Genomic DNA, 23,259 nt, shown 5'->3' with positions numbered 1-23,259 from the left:
GATGTTCGAGACATTCAAGGATGCTGGGTACAGGTAAATCGAGATGGAAGATGAACCCGACACATTTGATGCAGGCATTGATGAATAGTAAAGTGAAACTCGACTTTCACTTACAAGTGTTCTGATACCATAAAGCGGGAAGAGAAAAAGAAAAAGAGACAAAGGAAATTACGTGGTTCAGTCGGTGAGGGCCTACATCCACGAGAGAGAAAAATCACTACTTGTTCAATACATAATCTATGCTTTTGTACATTTTTGAATTTTCCTCCTAGGGATCAATTTTAGTATTCTTCTCCTCTTGCCAATACTTGATGGTTTTTTTTTATGTTTCCTGCCATGTTCATAATATTCTTGATTTTGCACATCTTTATCTTCATTTCCATTTTCTTTGATTTGCTTAAGATAACGTGTAATCCGTGTATGCAGGTTTCCATTCTGTTCATCACAGTAACCATAACGTGTATGCAGATTTTCATTCTGATGCTTTCCCTGTTCATCACAGCAGATTTCTATTGAGGCTTTCCTTGTTCATCACAGTAGAGATGCTTTCCATTCTGCTAAGGATAATAGATCTGCTTCTCATTAAACTCGTGTTGTGGGCACGCTGGGGTATATGGTGCTGGAGCTCTAGCGCACCGGTAAGGCCATGCCTTGCTCTGACGTCTTCTCCTTTGGTGCATTGCTTCTTGAAGTTTTCTGTGGCAGGAGACCTATTGATTTACAGCAACCAGGTGAAGATATCGTCCTGGTGGACTGGGTGCTTATATGCTGGAAGAGTGGACGGATACTGAAGGCAATGGATGAGAGGATGGGTCTGAGATACGCAGGGGAAGAGGCGGGGCTGGTGCTCAAGCTTGGTGTGCTCTGCTCGCAGGCAGCACCTGAGGCCAGGCCTAGCATGAGGCAGGTGGTTCAGTTTCTGAATGGGGATGTGTCTTTAGAAGAGTATGCTGTTGAGAATTTGATCATGGAGGATGATGAAGGCTTCGACCAGCTTGTCTTAGCCTATCCATCTTCCGAGAAGGTCTCATCAAACTCTGGCGCTTAAGTTTGAGAAAGCCTTGAAGTCACTCATAGAAGTCAACTGGATTCAGGCTGAGCTTGTACAGCTCTGAGCACTTCAACATTTGGAACCAACGCGGTGCAACTCAAGCAAGATCCTGAACCTTACCATTAGATGTAGAACAGATTCTGATACAGGAGTACTCATATTTCAATGTAAATTATGAAAGGTCTTACTTTATTTAGAAGTTCAGCGTTAAAACTCGAAAAGATGTCTGCATGTATTAATTTTTCTTATTTTTTCCTAATGTTTGTTTAAATAAAGCAGTTGTTAATTATCAGTAGTTGCGAAAATGATGATGATTGCATCGACGAAATGGCTATGTGATGCATTTTGATTATGATTACGATTCATAAGTATAAGAAACACGTTGTTTACCTTTGCGAGTGTCCAATCTAATGTCATTCACAGTAATATGACTATGAATGTGTTCACCCAATCTCAAATTACGAAGATGAGAGCAGGAAGAAAGAAGGTTATCAAGGTGACCAAATAAGGCATTACATTTGCAAACTTCATATCACAAAAACTGATATCATGGTAGCTCCATGCACCACAACTCTTTCAGGCATCTCGTCAAACGCTAGGCTTGCTTCTTTGATGGATCTATTTTCCTTTCTAGCAACAGAGATGTAACGGATTACCGTCAGGGGTACCCCTGACCTGATCCACTCTCTGGGCAACAACATCCCCTCTGAGGCTGTAGCAGAATCCCGGAGTTGGGAGGGATAATCCCATCGGATCTTCTGTATTTAAGGCTGGTAAATGAGCAGAACGAACCAAACAAAGGGTATACAAACTCAGCTTGTTCTTGTAGCGTGCCCAACCGAGCTGTCCGGGCTTGAGATGGAAAGATACATCTTTTCAAAGCTAAAACTAATAGAATTGAACTCAAAACCATAGTTAATGGAAGCTTCTTGCTACATTGGGAAGATCGTTTCCTCATAAACTCACTTGGGAAGCGGGAAACTCCTCGCTTTATCAAGAGCAAGCTTTGGGAAACTCGATTCTCGTTAGTGGGAAGCCCTCTTTCTCCTCATTTTTTAAATCGATTCTCTTTAGCTTCTTTTAACGTTTTCCTTTCCCTTGTCACTTTTCACTTGCTTCTCCATAACCTTCTTTCTTTTTCATACTAAATAATAATAATTTTTTTTATAACAAGTTCGCATGTTGGTTTTATACTTGTGCGCTTGCATAATCGATTCACAACCGTATCCCAACTTCTCGCTTCATACTACTTTTTTAGTACTCGCTTTCCCGCTTCCACTTCAAGCATCACTTCTCGTATCTATTTCAGTTTTTTGCTAAGTTGAGCTCGAACCAGGTTATTTCTAAAATAAATACGTAGCTTCAAAGTTGTAAGCAATAGGATATGAACTCTAGTCTTATCGCCTGCACGCTAAACTCTTCAACATGTACACTTTATGATATAAAATATTTGTAGAACATATTTGCAACTACAAATTTCCTTTTTCAACATATATTTTTCCACTGATCTTTTCCTTTATTATTTTTTCCTAGTTCTGCCTATCTGATGGGAGTCCGATCTGTAATTAAAAAGTGTGTCAAGTAGGCTAGTAAACGAGCTGAACAAACGGAGAAGCTGGTCATGGAGGATGATCAAGGCTTTGACCAACTGGTCCTAGAATATCCTTCTGATAAGTATAACTCAAAGTCTAGTTGATGCTTTGAGAACTCTTCACATCTCCAGGGACTTGCATGGATCTTATAGTGGATTTTAAATTTTCATTGACACAAGTGTTGCCAACATCTTAGGACAAGTTGCAGAGTCTTAATTGTTTTATTTGGATTAGCTATCTATATCTGTTTTTGCTTTTTCTTTAGTGCAGAAATGTTTGTATTTGTGCAATGTGGTAATCTTCAAAACTTTATACCAGTTATGTGCTCCTGCAATTAGTTTTATTAATTTGCTTATTATTTAATCTACAAGGGAATGGTTAAGTAATGTAGAGCGGGCTTCGCACCCTTGGCTAGGGGGCAGCTTGATTTGTCCTAAGATGAAGGGACTTCTCAAGTTCGTCCGGGTAAAATAACCATTGGTGGTGATTTTCAATATCACCTGATCCCAACCCAAACAAATGGGCCCTTAATTAATGCCTACCACATTGTTTCTATTATGCAACACAAGTGGAATTGGCCCACCCAAGCTCGGTTCCCCTGGTCAAGGGTGAGTGAGTACGACTGTCCAAGCATTTCTCAGACGTCCCATGTTCAAATTTTGGGATGAGATTCCTATGAATAAGCGATGGAGGTGGTACCTTGATGTGAACAGTTTCAAAATGGGTCATGCCCGTGAATCCCTTGGCCAAGACTTCCCGCTTCACTGAATTCCCAGTTACAAAAAAGTACAAAAAAAAAAAAGTTAGTTTGCCACCAGAGGCAGGGATGTATAAATATGATTCAGGAGTCATTTTCTACTATTTTGATCATGATGAACACATCCATGGGGTTAGATTTGGTCAAAACAACCTCCCAATATAAGTTCCAACGAAGGAGTTCCTTGCCCACGAGAGGGTACCAAATACTTTCTCATAAATAAATGAGTGAAAGGGTCAGGACAGAGAGTGGCGTAATCTTGAGTTAGAGATCACGAGAAAACTACCTCTAGCAACTACTTATAATAAGCTACGCTACCGAAAGCAGGAACAATGGAAATTAAGCAATTCTAACCCCATAGATCTGTTCAACATGAACCATTACTAGGAATCGTCACCCGAATCTTTTGGATGAAAAAACCCGATACTTGAAACCTCGATGCTTACAAAGATTTTGGTTTCTCGATTGTTCAAAGCTCATAAAAACCTACATGTGTTGGGATTAAGTGCTCCAAGAGCTTATCCATATAAAATCATGCACACAGATCACATCTGTATAGTCAAGAAATACAAACATCTCTTTTTTCTACTTTTGTTTTTCGCTAAGCTATCCTCACAGATGCGATCTACATGTCTTGTTTAATGAAAATCGGCTGACTATGACATCGGCAAGGCTTCAAAAATCAACAGCCTACAATGTATGATATTTTCTCCACTCATAATTATGTTTTATTGTAAAAAAAAAAAACGAGTGAAGAATCATTTCCATGCTGAACATAATCAAATGGATCAAAACAACTTGCACCTATAATTTTCAAAGGTGGCAGACTCCGTGACCAAATCTCTCTCTCTCTCTCTCTCTCTCTCTCTCAGTTGTTGTGCGGGAGGATTGCTTTGCGTTAGATCTTATCCTCGGCCCTGCTATAAGTAGACGCGAAAAGAAGTGGAGGATTATTTGGAGAGTTTGGTTGTTTACAGTGTGGTGGTTCATATGGATGGTCAGAAATGATGCTACTTTTCGGGATGTCCTGTTCAACCTTAACCGTCCTGCCTCTGCCACAAACCGATCCTCATATAGATGTTTGTGGTCCTCTATGAGTGTTCTGTTTTGTGTTATTGGTGTTCTCATGTTATGCTGTTGTGTTTGTGCTTGTGGGTCTCAACGCTTTGTTGAGTTTCACTTTTAAGTAACGTTGATCGCTTTTCGGCTCTCTCTCTCTCTCTTTCTCTCTCTCTCTCTCTCTCTCTCTCTCCACACAGACACGTGTCAGCTATAGTTATAATCAAAAGTGCTTTTGTAATTTTTTTGGGTAAATCTAACCCTACATATCCGAAATCAGCAGCACAACCATGGATATCCATCCCGAGCAGCACTTGCCGCTAGTCATTTTCCAAAATCCGTTGCAATGGGGCATCAATGTCCATTGGGATAACATAACAATAAATAATTGGAAACAGAGTCGGCCCTTTATAGAACAATGGATTGCCCTAAAACAGGTATTTAACTGTTAAATAACAGAATAAGAACAGTAGGAACAATTAACAGCATACTAACGCCAACAATGCTAACTCGCAAGACGATTTGAAGATCAAATAAATTTGGGACGGAAGAATAACCAAGTCAATTTGAAAATAAAATATCAGACCAATAACTCGTTGGGCAGAGGATAGAGTACACACCCAACGCTCAGGATTATGCACACAAACTAGAGAAGATCTATGAGCCAGAGTAAACATTAGTTAAAAGCTGTAAATTTTTTTCCACAGAGAAAGCTGGGGTTACACCCCCTAACAATTATACAACTATACCGTATGGAGTTCGAACTTGCAACATCCCAACACAAGGTGACATGCATTAACTGCTCCTGCCAGACTGGCGGAGCCCCTGTTGGTAGTTAAAGGCTGTACTTAATCTAGAGCATATGCCATATTTTGTCTCGCAATAAACAAACAAGTATTGCAACCCAAATCCATACAATTTCTAAAAAGTCCATGTCCTAAAGCTCAGGACTGCAATATTTTCTGCCACTGTACAATTTTTTCCTTTTTTTATAGTTTTATTCATAAGATTTTTTCTTCTCCTAGCCAGTCGCCATAGGAAGAAAAGAAAAAAAAAAGGAAAAGAAAAGAAAAGGAATCCCTATTCAAACCTACTTAATTGACACTTATGCATCCTCTTACATGAAGTGAGAAAATATTTACACCACGGACACCAGCAGAAGCATCCACATTTCCTTCTACAAACACCCTAATGACACTCCACCTAATGACACTCCATTCTGCGACTAAAACTAGAAAACAGCTAGCTAGCAAGCCAGACCTGCAATCTGCCTTCAACCATTACTTGTTTCTTTATACACACACCATCAGACTTCTTCCAACTCTCAAAATTGGCAGGACGTGCCCAGCCTCTGCCTCTGGTTTATGTTCATGCCTTTCCTTGCCTCAAAAGCACCCTGCAACAGCTCCTGGAACTTGTGCAGGAATGACCCCCATTCATGCGAACTCATGTCTGGTAGTTTCACAAAGCTTGCCCCAACTTGGACCTGTTCCTCGGCACTCCGTCTGTTCCCACCAGCAAGAGAACCATCTCCCCAAATGCCCCCATGGCGTTGATACTTACCAGTGATGTCCATGCTTTTGAACGATTTTGAAAGTTTACAGATGTATTCTTTCGGTGCAGAAACCACTGCTGTTTCATCTCTATTGTCCATTTCTTCCTCTTCCAAGCTCTCATCTAATTTGGACAAAGGGCTTCTGCTATTTCCACCCTTTGGAGAAAGAAAACTTGAAGCAGGAAAATGTTTGAACTCAAAGTTCAGGTTAGGAATGAAACTAGAGCCAATATATCCTTTGCTCTGATAATCAACCTGCGAATGTTTTGGCTGATTGAGCTCTTCCTCACAGTCAATATGGAACTGAAATTGATCCGAGCCAAGCTCCTCTCCTTCCAGGTCATCAGAGAATGATTCTTCCTCAGCCACAAGCCTCATTGCTTCAATACAGACAACCTCTAGCTCGCTAGGCTCCTCTTCCAACCCATGAAACTCACGGCTCATCATTCCTCCTATCTCTGCAAGGCAGAGCCCAAAGCCTGCTGCTTCCTTAAGAAAAATGGTACACAGAATCAGTACACGTAAGCATGCCTCCCGAAACATTGGCAATTCCGCTTTGAGCAGCTCTGCATCCTTGAATGGATCAAGCTTTGCAATGTAATCAAGCTCATCATCTGAGAAGGGAATTGATGCCTGAGGCCAGTGCAGCCATTCAAAGTATGGATCCTCCAAGTCTTCAGGGAGACACATCCCATGGTCAATTGGGATCAGTTCCACCTCACCAAACCTTCCAACCCTATCAAGCTTCCTAACCAGTAGATTGCCTGAATGTCTATCTGTGTTTAAAATTCGAATATCCAGTATTCCGATCCTATGCACAGCAGAAACCGGGAAACTGGATGTCCCATGGTCACCTGCATCAAAATCATGGGGCATAAACTGCTGCAAAGAAGCAATCTTGCTAACTTGATTCCTGTTTCGGGTTCTGTTACTGCTAACACCTTCATTGACGCAAAAAACTGAATGAGTGATCTTCGCAAGAACAGTAGGCGGTACATTTGCAAAGTTATCATAATCAAGAAGATAAGCTGCAACTTCTCTGATCCCAGTCTCACCCACTCTCACAGACCTCTTCAAACCTGGCTGACCAAGAGCTTTACCCACAAAACCTTTTGGGTTATTAGGAGCAAAGGGTTCTTCATCAGTTGGTTTCACAATGGCAACACTTTCTCCATTAGTGTTTCTGAAATAGTAAGCACCACCGAGGCCACTGTGGACAGGAATTGGATCTAAACCGCTTTTGATTGCATTGACAACATCCTTAACCAGTTGTTTTGTTCTGGAACATTTATCAGAGTAGCATAATACCTCAATTGGACCACTACGGTCTCTGTGTTGCAGATCCTTGCTGGTAGGTGACAAACAGGGAGTAGAAGAGCTCCTGTGCATGACATTCTTCGTCAAGCGCAGAGCAGAATCATTTCTTACAGCACTAAGGTCATTCTTCAGCACAAGATCCCCAAAAGTGAGACAGCTCTCTTCTGTCGGCACATGGAGAGCTAGCTGCATCTTTCTCTTCACAGTGTGGACATTGTCGCCCCTATCCAATTCAATCCCCAGAACACGCCCAGTGTCTGTCTGAACAAATACACGCCTTCTTCCAACAGTCCCTGCCATTCTCTGATTAGCATGGTATTCACTGCTGAGAGCACTATTAAAGACTGCAACAGCCATTTGAGTCTGGACAGGGCTATCCAAATTAGGAGACATGGACAGAAGACAGAAGATTGCCTACAAGAAGGCAGGTGATGAAAAACTTTTCCCCCCAGCAGGTGCCGAACTCCAATGTCGACCCTGCTTCAAAGAGGGAAAGATGGATAGTTGCAGTAATGATCATGAAGCAGTTATGGAAAATTGGCACTTGCTATCCTCAGGCCCAAACCACCACGATATCAGAATAGATATCCAAATAGAATTGAAGAATTTCTACATTGCAGAAGCCATTTCATTCACCATGTCACTTAAAAGTTCCCTTTCTACCCTCGAAAATACATCAGATGGAATGGCTGTAAAGCCTGTAAGATGTTTTTGTGCATGTTAGAAAACTGAGAAAGAAAGACAGGAACAAAATATAGAGAAGAATAGCCAATTATTCTGAACTGTTATAATTAGGAAACCTAAAGAACCATAAATGATGAACCATACAGGCACAAAACTACATGTAACCTAAGAAAAATATTGACAAGAAGTTGACAAAAGAGATAGCCTTATATGATCAAAATAATAACCAAATAAAGCTGTAATTATTGATTACTGAATAAAACAAATTCTACATGAATTCAAGGAGGAAAAGAGAAAGGGTCTTCCCCGGTGATCAGAATTTGATTACGCAATTAAAGTTACAAACCTGACAAAATGTGCTCGGTTCAAAATTAACTTTGATTGAGAAGTTAATTTAATAAATTTCCTACTCGTTGTACACATGATTTAACCACTAATTTTCTTTCACTTATTTCTGCAACCAAATCAACAGAGGAATTTAATAAATCCACACATAACAATTGTTTGAAAACTAGAATTAATAGCAAAGGACAAACCTGCTAATTTGCTTTGCACTCACTGCAAAACCATAAAATAGTTCCCTTGAGTGTCACAAACAATATCTGCATTAATTCAGCATACTGTTTCAAATTTGAAAGGCTTTAGAAAATGTATGTCTAAAAATTTTAATTTATGATCACATTCATTTTATTGCAATTTGCATTTTTTTTTCTGTTTTGGAACCATTCATTTTTTATAAGCCTATCCCATGAACTCCCTGCACTTCCATAGCAACACAATTTGTCTTTACGTCTCCCAAGCGAAGAAATTGCACCAAAGATATTACCTAGCTACCAGTATTGGTATCCGTGGATCTACTACAAGCCCTAATTATGACAATCACAAACAGATGAACAAATTCATTAATATTCCGAGTTTAGGGCACTTCTGCCTCCACATTTTCATGATTTGCATCGAAAAATTGGGATTATGGAATCGCAAAGCATAACTCTTTTTACAAATCCAATCGATTGCATTGAAACTTCTCAATCGAACTCATACAAACACATCATTTTATTGCTTAGAATCACGATAACATCTATGTTTTGTTAATGTAACTTAAGTTTTCCTTGTGCAACATAAATGCAGGCATGGTAACTGGTGTGGCACATGCTCTTTTTGAAGGAAGGCTGTGGGTATATGCCTCCTTTTTTGTCCCTTTTCTTGAGCGCACTGGAATATGAGGATGATCTCTCATAGCAGTAGGTTGTATTCGGGCAAGTATAGTTGTTTTCCAACGTCATTCAATGTGCTATTCTGAATTGGAAGCTGTTTCCATAATTGTGAATTGTGGTTGTGTGCCCTCCGAAGTGAGAATCCTGTTTCTTTTACCATATGAATTATTCTTGCATATATGAGAAGCACATTTCCACTGTTCAACCAAATGTAGAAGGTGCATTTACCTCATTGTTTCCTGGATTTTATATGTTACAAAGGCATACATGGGTGCGCCATTTAAGCTGAGATGCATGTCATGACAAAAAAGACATAAAACTACAGCATAAGGATGTGACCATCAAAATGCACACACACATACATGCCTGTCCATGCGTACAGAATTCACAAAATAAAACATTTAAAAGTGATTGTTGTCTTAAATGAGTAAATCAAACAACACTTAAGCCATTATGAACAATAACCATTAACAAAAAAATCCAAGTTGAAAATTGAACCGTAAATAATCCAACAAAATTTTTAAAAGTGACTGTAAAATAAAAAACCAAGATCCACACACACACACATATATGTGTGTTTGTGTGTGTGTATTGACTGTGGAGTCTCGTAAAAGTCGTAAAGCATTGTACCATATGACATTTTACAATACAAAGATACCTACCCTACCTTAGATGTCCTTGTTTTCTTGCTTCTTATTGCTTTTGGATCCACATTGGGTTACTTCTTTTGTCACTTTTTTTTGGGGGGTTCTTTTAATTAGCTTCAAAATGTCTTTCTCCTTTTGAATCAAAACAGGATCAGATCTTGATACTTTTTTTGTCTAATATGCGTACTTGGTTCAATGAGATACTTGTAAGGAAATTGGCCAATTGTTGAAAGTCTGAGTCTTGCATTTCAACTCTTTAGGTTCCAAAATTCATGTATTGTTACTGGGTTTGATTGAATCATCTTCTTTTAAATCCATAGATGGGAATTGTTAAGTTATAAGAAGTTGAAAGTGCACCTATGCTTGTTTGGCAGAATTTGTGGGATGCCTATAAGTTAGCATTAGCAAACACATGGTAAGCAAAAACTTCTATTCTACGAAGAATTCCATGTTTGTACTAGATACATAAACAGAATACGAAAAAGATTTCTTTCCTTATCCATGTTTTCAATTTTTGGCTGATTGGATGAGTGACAGATTAAGAAATTGGTAGCAGTAAACAAGACATATGAATGGATGTTAATGACTAGCTCGACAAACCCATGCCAAAATCTGCTTGTGGTTAACCAAGGGAAAGCTTGGTTGTAGTTCAAGAATTCGCAAGCTTAGGTGAATTTTTGGGGAAAGGATAAAACTTAAGTGAGTGCTTGAAATTTCAAAGAAATTCCCCATACAACAACAACAACTACGCCTTCATCCCAAAACAATTGGGGTCAGCGATATGAACCAAAAAAGAAATTCATTTTGGGTCTTCCACATGAATCCTTTTCCTCCAATCATTTCTATCCAATACCATGTCCTCGGTGAGGTTCAAAGCATTCATATCCTTTCCTATCATCCCCATCCAAGTCTTCCTAGGCCTACCCCGACCTCTTTTAACTAATATATTTTCTCATTTCTCCAACCTTCTAACTGGAGCATCATTAGGCCTTCGCCGAATATGTCCAAACTGTTAAAATATATATATATATATATATATATATATATATATATATATATATATATATATATATACATTCGTATATATACAAGTATATGTATACATATATGTATATATATACATATTCTATTTTATTGAAATACCTGATAGGGGTATTATTGTAATTCTGTCAATGTACTTTTCTTTTTCTTTTTTATCTTTTTTCCCTTTTTCCTTTTTGCTTTTTACTTTTTATCTTTTTATTTTTTCCTTTTAGGATGACCACAAAGGGCCCCACTCTTGTAGTCGTTGGGGCCCCAACGGTCATATTTCTGACCGTTGGAGCTCCCAACGACTACAAGGGAGCCCCCTTGTAGTCTCTTCCTTAGAGCCTCCCTCCTCTATAAATAGAGGAGGTGTTCTCCTTCTTATGTATGGGTTTTATACCCCTCTCTCTTCTCTTCTTCAATATCCAACTTATGACTTTAAGTCATTTCCATATTTGAGAGTTTTTGTGTGTGCACATTTGGTGATTGTGTTCTTGGCTTTAGTGGTCACTCTTTAAGAGTGACATTTGCTCTATTGGTGCTTCCGCCTCTTTTCATTACATGGTATCAGAGCTCGGTTGGTGATTGGGTTTCTCTCTTGTCATCTTGGAATGCGTGCCTCTCAAAGTTTTTTTGAAGAAAAGAAGAATATTTAGTGCCGATGGAACGTGACTCTAAAGTGGAGCTCTCTTTTAAGCTAAATGGGTCCAACTACCTCATGTGGGCCTCCGCTATGGAAAATCACCTAAGAGGTAAGAAACTTTGGGGTTTTGTTATGGGAACTACTCCTGAACCCTCTCTTGTTCTCACCAAAATTGAAAATGAGATTGAGAAGGCTTTAGATGGCGATGAGCGCATCAAAGCCATTAATGATCATCAATCCAAAATTGAGGATTGGGAAAGTAACCATGCCAAAATTTTGGCATGGTTTATGAACAATGTAGATCTTAAAAATTGTGCTAATATTGCCAAATTTAGAAGGGCCAATGAAGCTTGGTTTTTCCTTAAGGGTATGTATACCCAAAAGGATCTTGCTCGACAATTTTTTTGTCAAGAGAAAATCCGTTCTACCAAACAAATGGACATGAGTGTCCGGGACTATTTTAGCTCTCTAACCCCCCTTTGGGATGAGCTTGCTCTTCTTGAGCCTAAGTGGGTTGCCCCACAAGATATTGAGCTAAGAAGAGAACAAATTGAAAAGGAGCACTTTTTTCAATTCCTTCATGGACTTCGCCCGGAATTTGAACAAGGGCATCTCTTCTCCATAGAAGTAAAGCCCTACCTATTGAAGATGCCCTTGCCGAGATATGTCAAGAAGAAACTCGGCTTGGTTTGAGCATTAAGAGTGATAATGTTTTGGCCGTTACTAGGCCCGAATCAAATGTTAAAGCATATAGACCTCCCCACTTTAACAAAAATAACTATGGACCTAGAAAGGGGATTATATGCCATTATTGTAATGAACCGGGGCACATAAGACCCGTTTGCCCAAAGCTTAAAGGAAAAGTTGCCGCGGTTGGAGAAGATTCTCCAAAGAAGGAAGAAAGCACCAAAGAAGGAGATATCAAAGAAACTCTAAATCACATCTCTGAAGTTCTCCAACATCTACTCAAGGCTTCTCCTTCAACATCCGGGGCCGCCATTGCCTACTCTTCATCTCCTCCAGGTATGTGGATACTAGACTCCGGTGCTTCTTTTCATATGACACCTCATAAAAATTCTCTTTCAAATATTTTTTTTGAACCTATATCTTCTTGTGTTTCAACGGCCGATGGTACATCATTAAGAATTGAAAGTATTGGATCTCTTAATTTTAAGAATTTTTTTGTTCCTAAAGTAAGAATCGTTCCTAAAATAAATTTAAACCTTTTTTCCGTATCTCAAATTACCGATCATGGATGCCAAGTCTCTTTCTCACCCAAGGATTGCACCGTGCAGGATCTCCAGTCAGGGAAGCTGATTGGGCAAGGCCATAGAAGGGGTGACCTCTATTTCATGGATTTTTTGACTCTTTCATCTAAGCCATCGTGCAATCTTGTAAAAGACAAAAGTATTGGAATATGGCATGAGAGACTTGGCCATCCAAATTTTGTAAAAATGTCTCTTTTTCCGTTTTTGAACAATACTTGTAAAGACAATCACATGCCTTGTAAAGATTGCATTTTTGGGAAATCTAAAGCTATTCCATTTCCACAAAGAAGTTACTTTACCACTCGGCCATTTGAACTTATCCATTCCGATGTGTGGGGACCTTCCCCTATTTTGTCTAAAGGTGGTTTTTCGTATTACGTTGTATTTATTGATGATTTTACTAGATTCACATGGATTTACTTCCTAAGTCGTAAATCCGAAGTTTTTTCCTTCTTTAAAGAATTTCATGCAATGGTCAAAAACCAATTTTTGGGAAATCTATCTATTCTTAGATCCGATTCGGGAGGCGAATATATGTCCAATGATTTTCAAACCTATTTAAAAGAAAATGGAATTTGTCACCAACGTTCTTGCCCCAACACTCCGCAACAAAATGGCCTTGCGGAAAGAAAGCATAGGCACATAATAGAGACTACAAGAACATTGTTAATCTCAAAAAACATTCCAAAATCTTTTTGGGCCGAAGCGGTTCTAACCTCTTCATATCTTATCAATAGAACTCCTTCGTCCTCTTTGAAAAATCTTTCTCCATTTGAAAAACTTTACAATATGTCTCCCGATTATAAAAGACTAAGAATTTTTGGATGTAAATGTTTTGTTTTAACCCACAAGAATGATAAACTTTCCCCTAGGGCTATTGAATGCATTTTTTTGGGATATGGCGAAAAACAAAAAGGATATCGATGTTTTGACATACTTAAAAACAAGCTTTATATCTCTAAAGATGTCACATTTCTTGAAGAGGAAAGTGGTTTTTCGCACCAACCAAATGAAAATATTGATTATTCATTCTTATTTGACTTATTGCCTAAAGATGATCATATTGATTCTAATGAATCTCTTAGTGAAGATCTTGTTGAACATCCAAGCGATGATCAAAACCTAGAAGAAAATGTTTCAAGACCAATACAAGTCTACTCTAGAAGGAATGAAAGGAATCCTCATTGTGCCCTTGAAAGATTTTCCCAAAATGAGTCCATCGAAGAGACTTCTCAAAGGTCAAATCGGATTTCTAAAATACCAAATAGATTTGTTTCTTATGACTCTTTTTCGCCTAATTTTCGAGCATGTCTACTTGCCCTTCACTCTTTTCATGAACCATCTCATTACAATGATGCTAAGCAATATGCTCATTGGAATGATGCTATGCAACTTGAACTTAATGCTCTTAAAAAGGCACAAACTTGGGAAATCATTGATCCTCCCAATGGCAAGAAACCCATTGGATGTAGATGGGTTTTTAAAGTGAAAACTAAGAGTGATGGTTCATTGGAAAGATATAAGGCTAGGTTGGTAGCCAAGGGATATGCCCAAGAGTATAGGGTAGATTATGATGAAACTTTTGCCCCCGTTGCTCGAATGACTAGTGTTCGAGCTCTTATTGCTATAGCCGCAGTTAAAAAATGGCCAATCTTTCAACTAGATGTCAAAAATGCATTTTTGAATGGTAATTTAAATGAAGAAGTGTATATAGAACCGCCTCCGGGTATGGATTTAAATGAAAAAATCTTGAAATTAAAAAAGGCCTTATATGGTCTTAAGCAAGCCCCTAAAGCTTGGTATGATAGGTTTAGTAATGTATTAATAAATTTAGGTTTTTCTTCTTGTTATACTGACACTGCTCTTTTTGTTAAAAGGACAGGTGACTCCATTATTATGCTTCTGTTGTATGTTGATGATATGATCATTACTGGGAATGACAAAAAGGGAGTAAATAATGTAAAGTCCATGTTAAAAGAAACTTTTGATATGGCTGACCTTGGTTATTTGAGATATTTTTTAGGGATTGAAGTGGCTTATTCCCCGCGAGGATACATCTTATCTCAGATGAAATTAGCTGCAGAAATTTGTGCCAAATCAGGAATATCTGATGAAAAGAAAGTTGAGACTCCTGAAGTCATTAATGCAAAACTGAGACTTGAAGATGGTGTTCTTCTTGAGGATGCAACCCCCTACCGTCAATTAATTGGATCTCTCACCTATCTATCCATCACACGTCCAGATATTGCTCATGCGGTTCATGCAGTAAGCCAGTTTCAGCATGCACCTACTTCGGTTCATATGGCAGTCGTATTGAGAATTGTCAGATATATCAAAAATACTATATCCAAAGGACTCTTCTTATCCTCTTCCTCCTCTCTTGACTTAACTGCTTTTACTGATGCTGACTGGAGAGGAAATCCCAATGATCGTATCTCAATAACGGGTCTGTGTATTTTTTTAGGTGAATCCCTCATTTCGTGGAGATGCAAGAATCAGCAGAAGGTTTCACTGTCATCCACTGAAGCTGAATATCGGGCCATGGCAATGACAACTATGGAAATCGTATGGCTCAGAAGTCTCCTTGCTGACATGGGCGTCCCCATTTCTACTCCCACCAAGCTCTGCTGTGACAACAAAAGTGCGATTTACATTGCTAGTAATCACACCTTTCATGAGCGGACCAAGCATATTGAAATGGACTGCCATTATGTTCGAGACGAATACCTCAGAGGGACTATCTCATTACATATGTTACTTCAGAGCATCAACAAGCGGACTTCTTCACCAAGGCGCTCCCAACTCCACGATTCATGTTTCTCCTTAGCAAACTTTCAGTCTTCTCCCCATAAAGTTTGAGGGGGCGTGTTAAAATATATATATATATATATACATATTCTATTTTATTGAAATACCCGATAGGGGTATTATTGTAATTCTGTCAATGTACTTTTCTTTTTCTTTTTTATCTTTTTTCCCTTTTTGCTTTTTACTTTTTATCTTTTTATTTTTTCCTTTTAGGATGACCACAAGGGGCCCCACTCTTGTAGTCGTTGGGGCCCCAACGGTCATATTTCTGACCGTTGGAGCTCCCAACGACTACAAGGGAGCCCCCTTGTAGTCTCTTCCTTAGAGCCTCCCTCCTCTATAAATAGAGGAGGTGTTCTCCTTCTTATGTATGGGTTTTATACCCCTCTCTCTTCTCTTCTTCAATATCCAACTTATGACTTTAAGTCATTTCCATATTTGAGAGTTTTTGTGTGTGCACATTTGGTGATTGTGTTCTTGGCTTTAGTGGTCACTCTTTAAGAGTGACATTTGCTCTATTGGTGCTTCTGCCTCTTTTTCATTACACAAACCACCGTAAACAATTCTCTCGCATCTTATTTTCAATGGGTGCAACACCTACCTTCTTACGTATCTCCTCGTTCCGAATCTTATCTTTTATTGTATTTCCACACATCCATCTAAGCATCCGCATCTCAGCTACACTCATTTTTTGAATATGATGTCTCTTGGCAACCCAACATTCCGTACCATATAGTAAAGCGGGTCTAATAGTCGTCCTATAAAACTTTCCCTTCAACCGCAATGGCATTCTACGATCGCACAGCACTCCAGTTGCACTTTTCTATTTCATCCACCCAACCTTTATCCTATGATTTACATCTCCATCAATTTCTCCATACTTTTGAATGATGGATCCCAAATATTTGAAATAATCATTCACCGGTATTTCTTGCTCACCAAGCTTCACTACACTCCCATCACTACTTCGTTGCTTACTAAACCGACATTCCATATATTCAGTCTTACTCTTACTCAACTTAAAACCTCTAGCTTCCAATGTCTGTCTCCATAATTCTAACTTAGCATTAACCTCAGCTCTAGACTCATCAATCAAAACAATATCATCAGCAAACAACATACACCACGGTACATTTTCTTGAATTGATCTCGTAAGTTCATCCATCACTATCGCAAATAGGAAAGGGCTTAAAGCAGATCCTTGATGTAACCCAACCGTTATCGGAAAATTGGTTGTCACCCCTCCACAAGTGCGGACATTGGTTACTACTCCTTCATACATATCTTTAATTATACTAATGTACTTGAGAGAAACACCTTTCTTCATCATTGTCCACCAGAGAACGTCCCCAGGTACTCTATCGTATGCCTTCTCTAAATCAATAAAAACCATATGCAAATCTTTGTTCCTCTCTCTATATCTTTCAATAAGTTGTCTAAGAAGATGTATAGCTTCCATAGTTGATCTTCCAGGCATAAAACCAAATTGATTCTCCGATATCATGACAACCTTCCTCAACCTAGACTCAATCACCCTCTCCCAAAGTTTCATAGTATGACTCATGAGTTTTATACCACGATAGTTTGTGCAATCTTGTATATCACCCTTATTCTTATATAAAGGCACCAAAGTACTCTTACTCCACTCATTAGGCATCTTATTTGTTCGCCAAATCAAGTTAAAAAGATTTGTCAATCATTCTAAACCTTTCTCTCCCAAGCATTTCCAAGCCTCGATAGGTATACCATCTGGGCCAACTGCCCTTCTTGATTTCATTTTCTTCAAAGCCTCTGCAATTTCTTTCTTTTGAATCTTGCGCATGAAGTCATGATTTATCTCATGAAAAGGAATGGAGAAGTCTTCAAGATCTTGAGCATGACTATCATTAAATAGCTTTTCAAAATAATCTTTCCATCTCTCCTTAATCTCCTCATCTTTGACTAAAACCCTTTGTGTTTCATCTTTGATACATCTAACCATACCCAAATCCTTCGATTTCCTATCTCTCATCTTTGCAAGCCTATAAATATCCTTCTCGCCTTCTTTGGTATCCAACTTGTCATAAACCTCCTTATATACCTTAGCCCTCGCGTTTCGAACAACTTTTTTCGAACAACTTTTTTCGAACAACTTTTTTAGCTTCCTTCTTTGCTATCATATACTTTTCCAAATTCTCATTATCACGACTCTTACTTAGATTTCTATAACACTCTCTTTTAACCTTAATAGCTAATTTGACATCCTCGTTCCACCATGATGTATTCTTACCTAGTGGTGCACCGCCTTTAGACTCACCCAATACCTCCTTAGTCATTTTTCTCATGCCACCCGCTATCTTATTCCACATTGATTCTGAATCCTCCTCGAGACACCAATCAACTTCCTTAACTACCTGCTCTACAAACATTCCTTGTTTAGCTCCTTTCGGTGCCCACCACTTAATTCTAGGATCTATCCTATGTCTATCCCTTTTGCGGCATTGTCTAATTCTAAGATCTAAAATTAAGACTCTATGTTGTGTAGCTACACTTTCTCCCGGTATAACCTTACAATCGATGCAACAAGCCCTATCTCTCTTTCTAAGTAGGAAAAAATCTATCTGACTAGTATTAACCCCACTTTTAAATGTTACTAGGTGAGACTCCCTTTTCCTAAACCAAGTGTTTGCTAAGATCATATCATAGGACAAACAAAAATCTAAAATCCTTTCTCCACTTTCATTTCTTTCTCCTATACCATAGCCTCCATGGATACTCTCAAATCCATCCCTACTAATGCCTACATGTCCATTAAGGTCACCGCCGATGAAAAGCTTTTCTCCATAAGATATCCCTTGTACTACTCCATCTAAATCTTCCCAAAATTGATGCTTAATGGAATCATCTAAACCTACTTGAGGTGCATAAACACTAATAATATTAATAATATCCGTACCTAATACTAATTTAATAAGTAAAATTCTATCACCCTTCCTACGGACCTCAACTACATTATCTATAAACTGACGACTCATAACAATCCCTACTCCATTCTTATTCCTATTTATCCCTGTATACCAAATCTTATATCCCCAAGGTTCTATCACTTTAGCTTTCTCACCTACCCATTTGGTCTCTTGAAGACATAAAATATCAATCTTTCTCCTACACATAACATCTACTAACTCTACCAACTTACCAGTTAAAGACCCTATGTTCCAAGTGGCTAACCTAATTTTATGGTCTTGGACTAACTTCTTTACCCCCACCCGTCCAACAAAGTGAGGGAACCCTTGCTTATTTGACACCACACCCGGGCGCCGATGTGACGCGTCGCTTCTGGGCGACGACCTAGCCCCATCTATTGTTTATTTTAGTTGCAAGGACGTTGTTATTGATAGAGTTAATTTTTTATTTTGGCAAGTTGGAGTAACACCTCAATTATTATCTAGAAAGTGTGCCAGCATCAAAATGAGTAGAATGGGAAATTTTAAGTACCTTGAAGTACCCAAGATAGTAATTCAAATAACACCTCGACTAAATACAAGTCAGTAAACCTCCAGTGAACTTCATTCAAAACCATAACGCATGCAATTTGTATTTGAGGTAAAAGGAAAAACATCCAACAGATCTTGTATTTCTGCAAACATCCTAGAAAGTCTAAAGAAACTCAAACAACAGTGCCATCCTACCCTAGACAGTACAAAAATACTCAAACAAAAGCAATGTCAACCGACCTTCGACAGCTTTAATCATATCCAAGAACCCAGAAACTAAAATAAGAAAAAGAAGAGGAATAAATATTAACAAAGCTTCCACAAATTTCTATGTAGATAAACATAATTCCATTAAATGAAATCACATGTGAAGCAAAGAATGAAAATTTAAGTTTTGCATACATAGGTGTATGATTGCAAGAGGACAGAAGTATATGGTATGATGTGCATATTTGACTACAAAAAGATAACATCATTAGGACCATCCATCTTAAACAGGAAAAAACTATAATGATAAAAGTAGCTTCCCTATTCAAACTCTAATCTTGCCTTTCTTGCTAAAAAAAGACATTTCCACAAAAGATATGTATTAAGAATCAACCATGCACCAGGGAAAAATCCAATGCAACCATGAAGCAAATAGTTTTCACTCCAATCTGGCTCCAAGATCTTATACACAAGAGTGTTACACCAAAGCACAAGTCAAAAATTAACTTAACAGAACAGTCAAACCACTTCTGAACTGAACCGGCTATCCTGCCAGAGCAGTTACCAGAGGAAGAATTCATGATTATGAAGAACTTCAACAGTATTACGATGTTCAAATTTCAATGCACGACAAAAGAGACATATATAACTCTGTATCCCTTTCTATGATCCTGTGTAGATTTCAGCGTTTTGCAATAACTTCAAATACTTTTTTCATAAATTCCAAGATAAATGAAGAAAATCTATCAAATCAATATAGAACCCAGAAAAGGAATGCCAGAGCAGTAGAAGATTTACGAAATTCCTTTAAATCCACAGAACTCCAAACAATAATATCAGAAATTCCAGTTGGGCTAAACAAAGTCCCATAAGATTTTCGTGTCAACTCAAGAACAAGTGACAGACCAGAAAAAATCATGTCTTCATTTCCAAAAACCCAGTGATTTCCTTTCCCTTTAATAATTCAGGGAATACATACTTCTTTAATGAACTCAAACTAACAAGTTCGTTCAAAGTAGAACCCTACCATTATACTGCTAGATCGGGAAAAAAAGGCCATTTTATTGGCTTGAAGAACGTTGTGCATGCATCCACCTTTAAGAACATCAAGAACTGCTGCTTCCAAAGAATTAAAAGTGCATCCAAATCTAAGAATCCACTAGTACAAAGGCAGAGAAAATAAAGAAATCACTCTGCTCTTTTGACCATGCATGTGGTACCTTATGATTCTGAACGGAAAACTTCTGCTGTTTAGACTCCAAGGAAATAATCCATCTGAAGCCTACAGAAAGACTTAATGCAACAACAGAATTACAAAAGGACAGAGAGTTATGCATCTTCCTCTGAACTCAATCGCATGTCCACTATTATTTGCACAATTCTACACTATTTCAACTCAAATCTCACGGAAACTGAACAAATTATGGTGAGAAAAGAAGTAGAAGCAGACCGAAATTTTGATGCTGGACCCTAAGTCGGAGTAACTCGACCCAGTAAAATCAAACAAATTTATCCAAAATCCTAGCTCTCCACACCGCTGAAAATACAGGACTTATAAATCCACTCCTCCTCAAAACCTACTCAATTTCCGAAACTATTTGAAAAGGAAAAACATAAAAGCAAAATACCCATCCGATCCACTTCAAACTATTACAAGATTGAACTCGCGCATTTCCCCCCATTTCCTACCGGTGTCGACAAGAAATTCCAGAAATTTTCACTAAAATGTAAAAATGCTCACCCGCTTGGACCGGAAAATAAGCATCACGAGATCCAGAATAAAAAAACAGAGAGATCTCTCGAGATCTTGATCTCGCAGAAGCTAACTACATAAATACACAAGTATCGGCCATCACGAAACAGTCCAAGAAAAAAAAGAAAGCAATTCCGTCAGGAGAAAGAAAGAATAACACTTCCGATCTACAAAATCTCATACTCAAACAACAAAAAGCAAGGTCACAGAAATCCCTTACGTACTCCTGCAAGAAATCTCCACCAATTCTAAGCTCAGAACTTAAGCAAACCTTAGTTCGCTAACTCTTCATCCCTTCCGCCGTCGATCTCGCCGGAGATCTGAGATCGATGGCCGGAAATCCAATTCCAGACCGATCGACCGTCAAACTCTCTCTCTCTCTGTGAAGAGGGGAAGAAGGAAAACAGAGAGAAGGGAGAACCCTTCAGTCTGCAAACAAACCCAAAGGGGGGAGGGGGAAGGAGGAGAGGAGAAAAAGGAGATCCTCGCCTTCGCTCGCTCTCGCTCGCTCTCTCTCTCTCTCTCTCACACAAGATCTTAACGCGACGGAAAGCGGGGGCCTCTGTGGTTAAAAATTAACCGCGGTTAACTGACCGGGTTCCCCCCTTCACTTAACCTGGGCATTCCTCCGTCGAAGCCTCTAGAAACCCGGGCATTCCTCCGTCGGATCCCACCTCGACAGGCTTTCTATCGTCCGATCATCAGGAGCCCTGACCATACGGTCCGATGTGACGTGGCCGCCGATGATTGGGAAAGGCGTCCTGTTGTGGGGCCCGAACGTTGTGTCTCCACTGCCGTTGACGAGAGACGGTTTAGTCCATCAACATAAACGTCTAAAATACCCCTTGTATTAATTAGATGTGTAAGCGAATCGGGTTTGGTTCGGATATCAATCGATAAGACTCTTTAGGACCATATTATCTGAAACGGCGGATCCTAATTGGGCTTTACGTATAAATTTACATCGTGAACCGTTTATGTATCAAATCCAAATCTGGTTATGCTTATTACATAGGAGATGGGATCTGACCTCACCATATCCGAAGCCCTGTACTGGTCATGAAAGGCAAATAAGGTAACGGGGTTATCTTAGTCGGCCCAGAATCAAGTTATCATATTCTAAGATGGGTCGCCCTAGTGAGTTCGGGAGGGGAGATTACATCTGTGGACCTTTGACTTTCTAGAATTGGGATTTGCTTCGGGCCACAGGAGTCCGGGTCGTGAGGTTGGTCGAACAATTAGCGGATCCTCCGACCCAGCTTGGTGGTGATGTTGATCCATTAGTGTCAATTTTTTATCGAATTTCTACAAATCATGTTAAGGCTAGGATCCAAATAGGTCAAACTATATGCCCACTATTTTGGATCTCGGATCAGATCAGTGAGATATTCTTGACAGTATTAAGGTTCCTCAGATGCTGCTCATGCGATGAACACGGCATTGGAGGAACCGCTGACCTGATCAGGTTGGAAATACTAAACCCCGGTGGATGTCCAAAGATCGGCTAGGTGGAGGAATCAAATAGCCCTACTGCAGCGTCGGGTCTTTTAGGGTGGGCTCGATCCATGAAGACTGCCCGGTCCGGGTCGGGTTCAACATAAGTTTTCGCGTCAACGGAAGGTCACCTTTGTCCAGCATCATGTCAATGGCCTCCCACACGTGGCGGCGTCAGACGCCTGTGGGCGTTATCCAATAGAATAAAAAAATAAATAAATTAAAAGAATCTGACTAGTTAAAAAAAGGCCAATTGTCGGAGTTTCTTTATACAAAATCATCCGGCGTCCTGTGTGTCAGCCGAATCTCCTCACCCCGCACCGTCAGAGTCCCGATCAGGTGCAATCACCTGGCACAAAATTTGTGCATTAAGACCTGATCGCCCTCCATCGAGCCTTGGGCCCCACAACTGACAGGCCTGTCCTCAAGACGGAGGGTGATCAGATGCTAATGCTCAAATATTTGTGCAATCATATGGCATCTGTTCTGCCTTCCGTACTCTTGCTGTAGAAGGTCTAAAATGCCCTCTGCAATTCCCAAATTCCTTTTCATTTTAGGGTGCACCCTGATTGCACAAGACCAAGAGATCAGTGGATCCTCAGTCAGAAGTCGGATCAGATGTGGAACCTACTACAGATCCAATACTCAAGCAAAAGAGGTACATTGAATCGATTTGACTTGGTAGATTGCAAGACAAACCTTCAGATT

General features: G+C 39.3%; 1 protein-coding gene and 1 pseudogene across 1 annotated transcript; one reads left to right on the top strand and one right to left on the bottom strand.

Moving 5' to 3' along the window:
• The first annotated feature begins 646 nt into the window (after nt 1-646).
• LOC149838492 (L-type lectin-domain containing receptor kinase SIT2 pseudogene) lies at nt 647-1,048 on the top strand (annotated as a pseudogene).
• A 4,369-nt stretch (nt 1,049-5,417) lies between these two features.
• LOC149838491 (phosphatidylinositol 4-kinase gamma 5-like) lies at nt 5,418-21,604 on the bottom strand. Its single transcript, XM_090006624.1, has 2 exons — nt 21,282-21,604; nt 5,418-8,029 (listed from the first exon to the last, which is right to left on the bottom strand). The coding sequence occupies exon 2, from the start codon at nt 7,722-7,724 to the stop codon at nt 5,784-5,786; it is 1,941 nt and encodes a 646-aa protein (XP_089862750.1). The 5' UTR covers nt 7,725-8,029; nt 21,282-21,604; the 3' UTR covers nt 5,418-5,783.
• Nucleotides 21,605-23,259: the final 1,655 nt, after the last annotated feature.

This window comes from Nuphar pumila, chromosome 5, assembly GCF_984573655.1.
Source record: "Nuphar pumila chromosome 5, dmNupPumi1.hap1.1, whole genome shotgun sequence".
Classification (NCBI taxonomy): Eukaryota; Viridiplantae; Streptophyta; class Magnoliopsida; order Nymphaeales; family Nymphaeaceae; genus Nuphar; species Nuphar pumila.
This window is presented reverse-complemented; position numbering and strand designations above follow the sequence as displayed.

Excerpts from the sequence above, each read along its gene's own strand:
- LOC149838491 (XM_090006624.1), bottom strand. The coding sequence starts at position 7,724 with ATGTCTCCTAATTTGGATAGCCCTGTCCAGACTCAAATGGCTGTTGCA.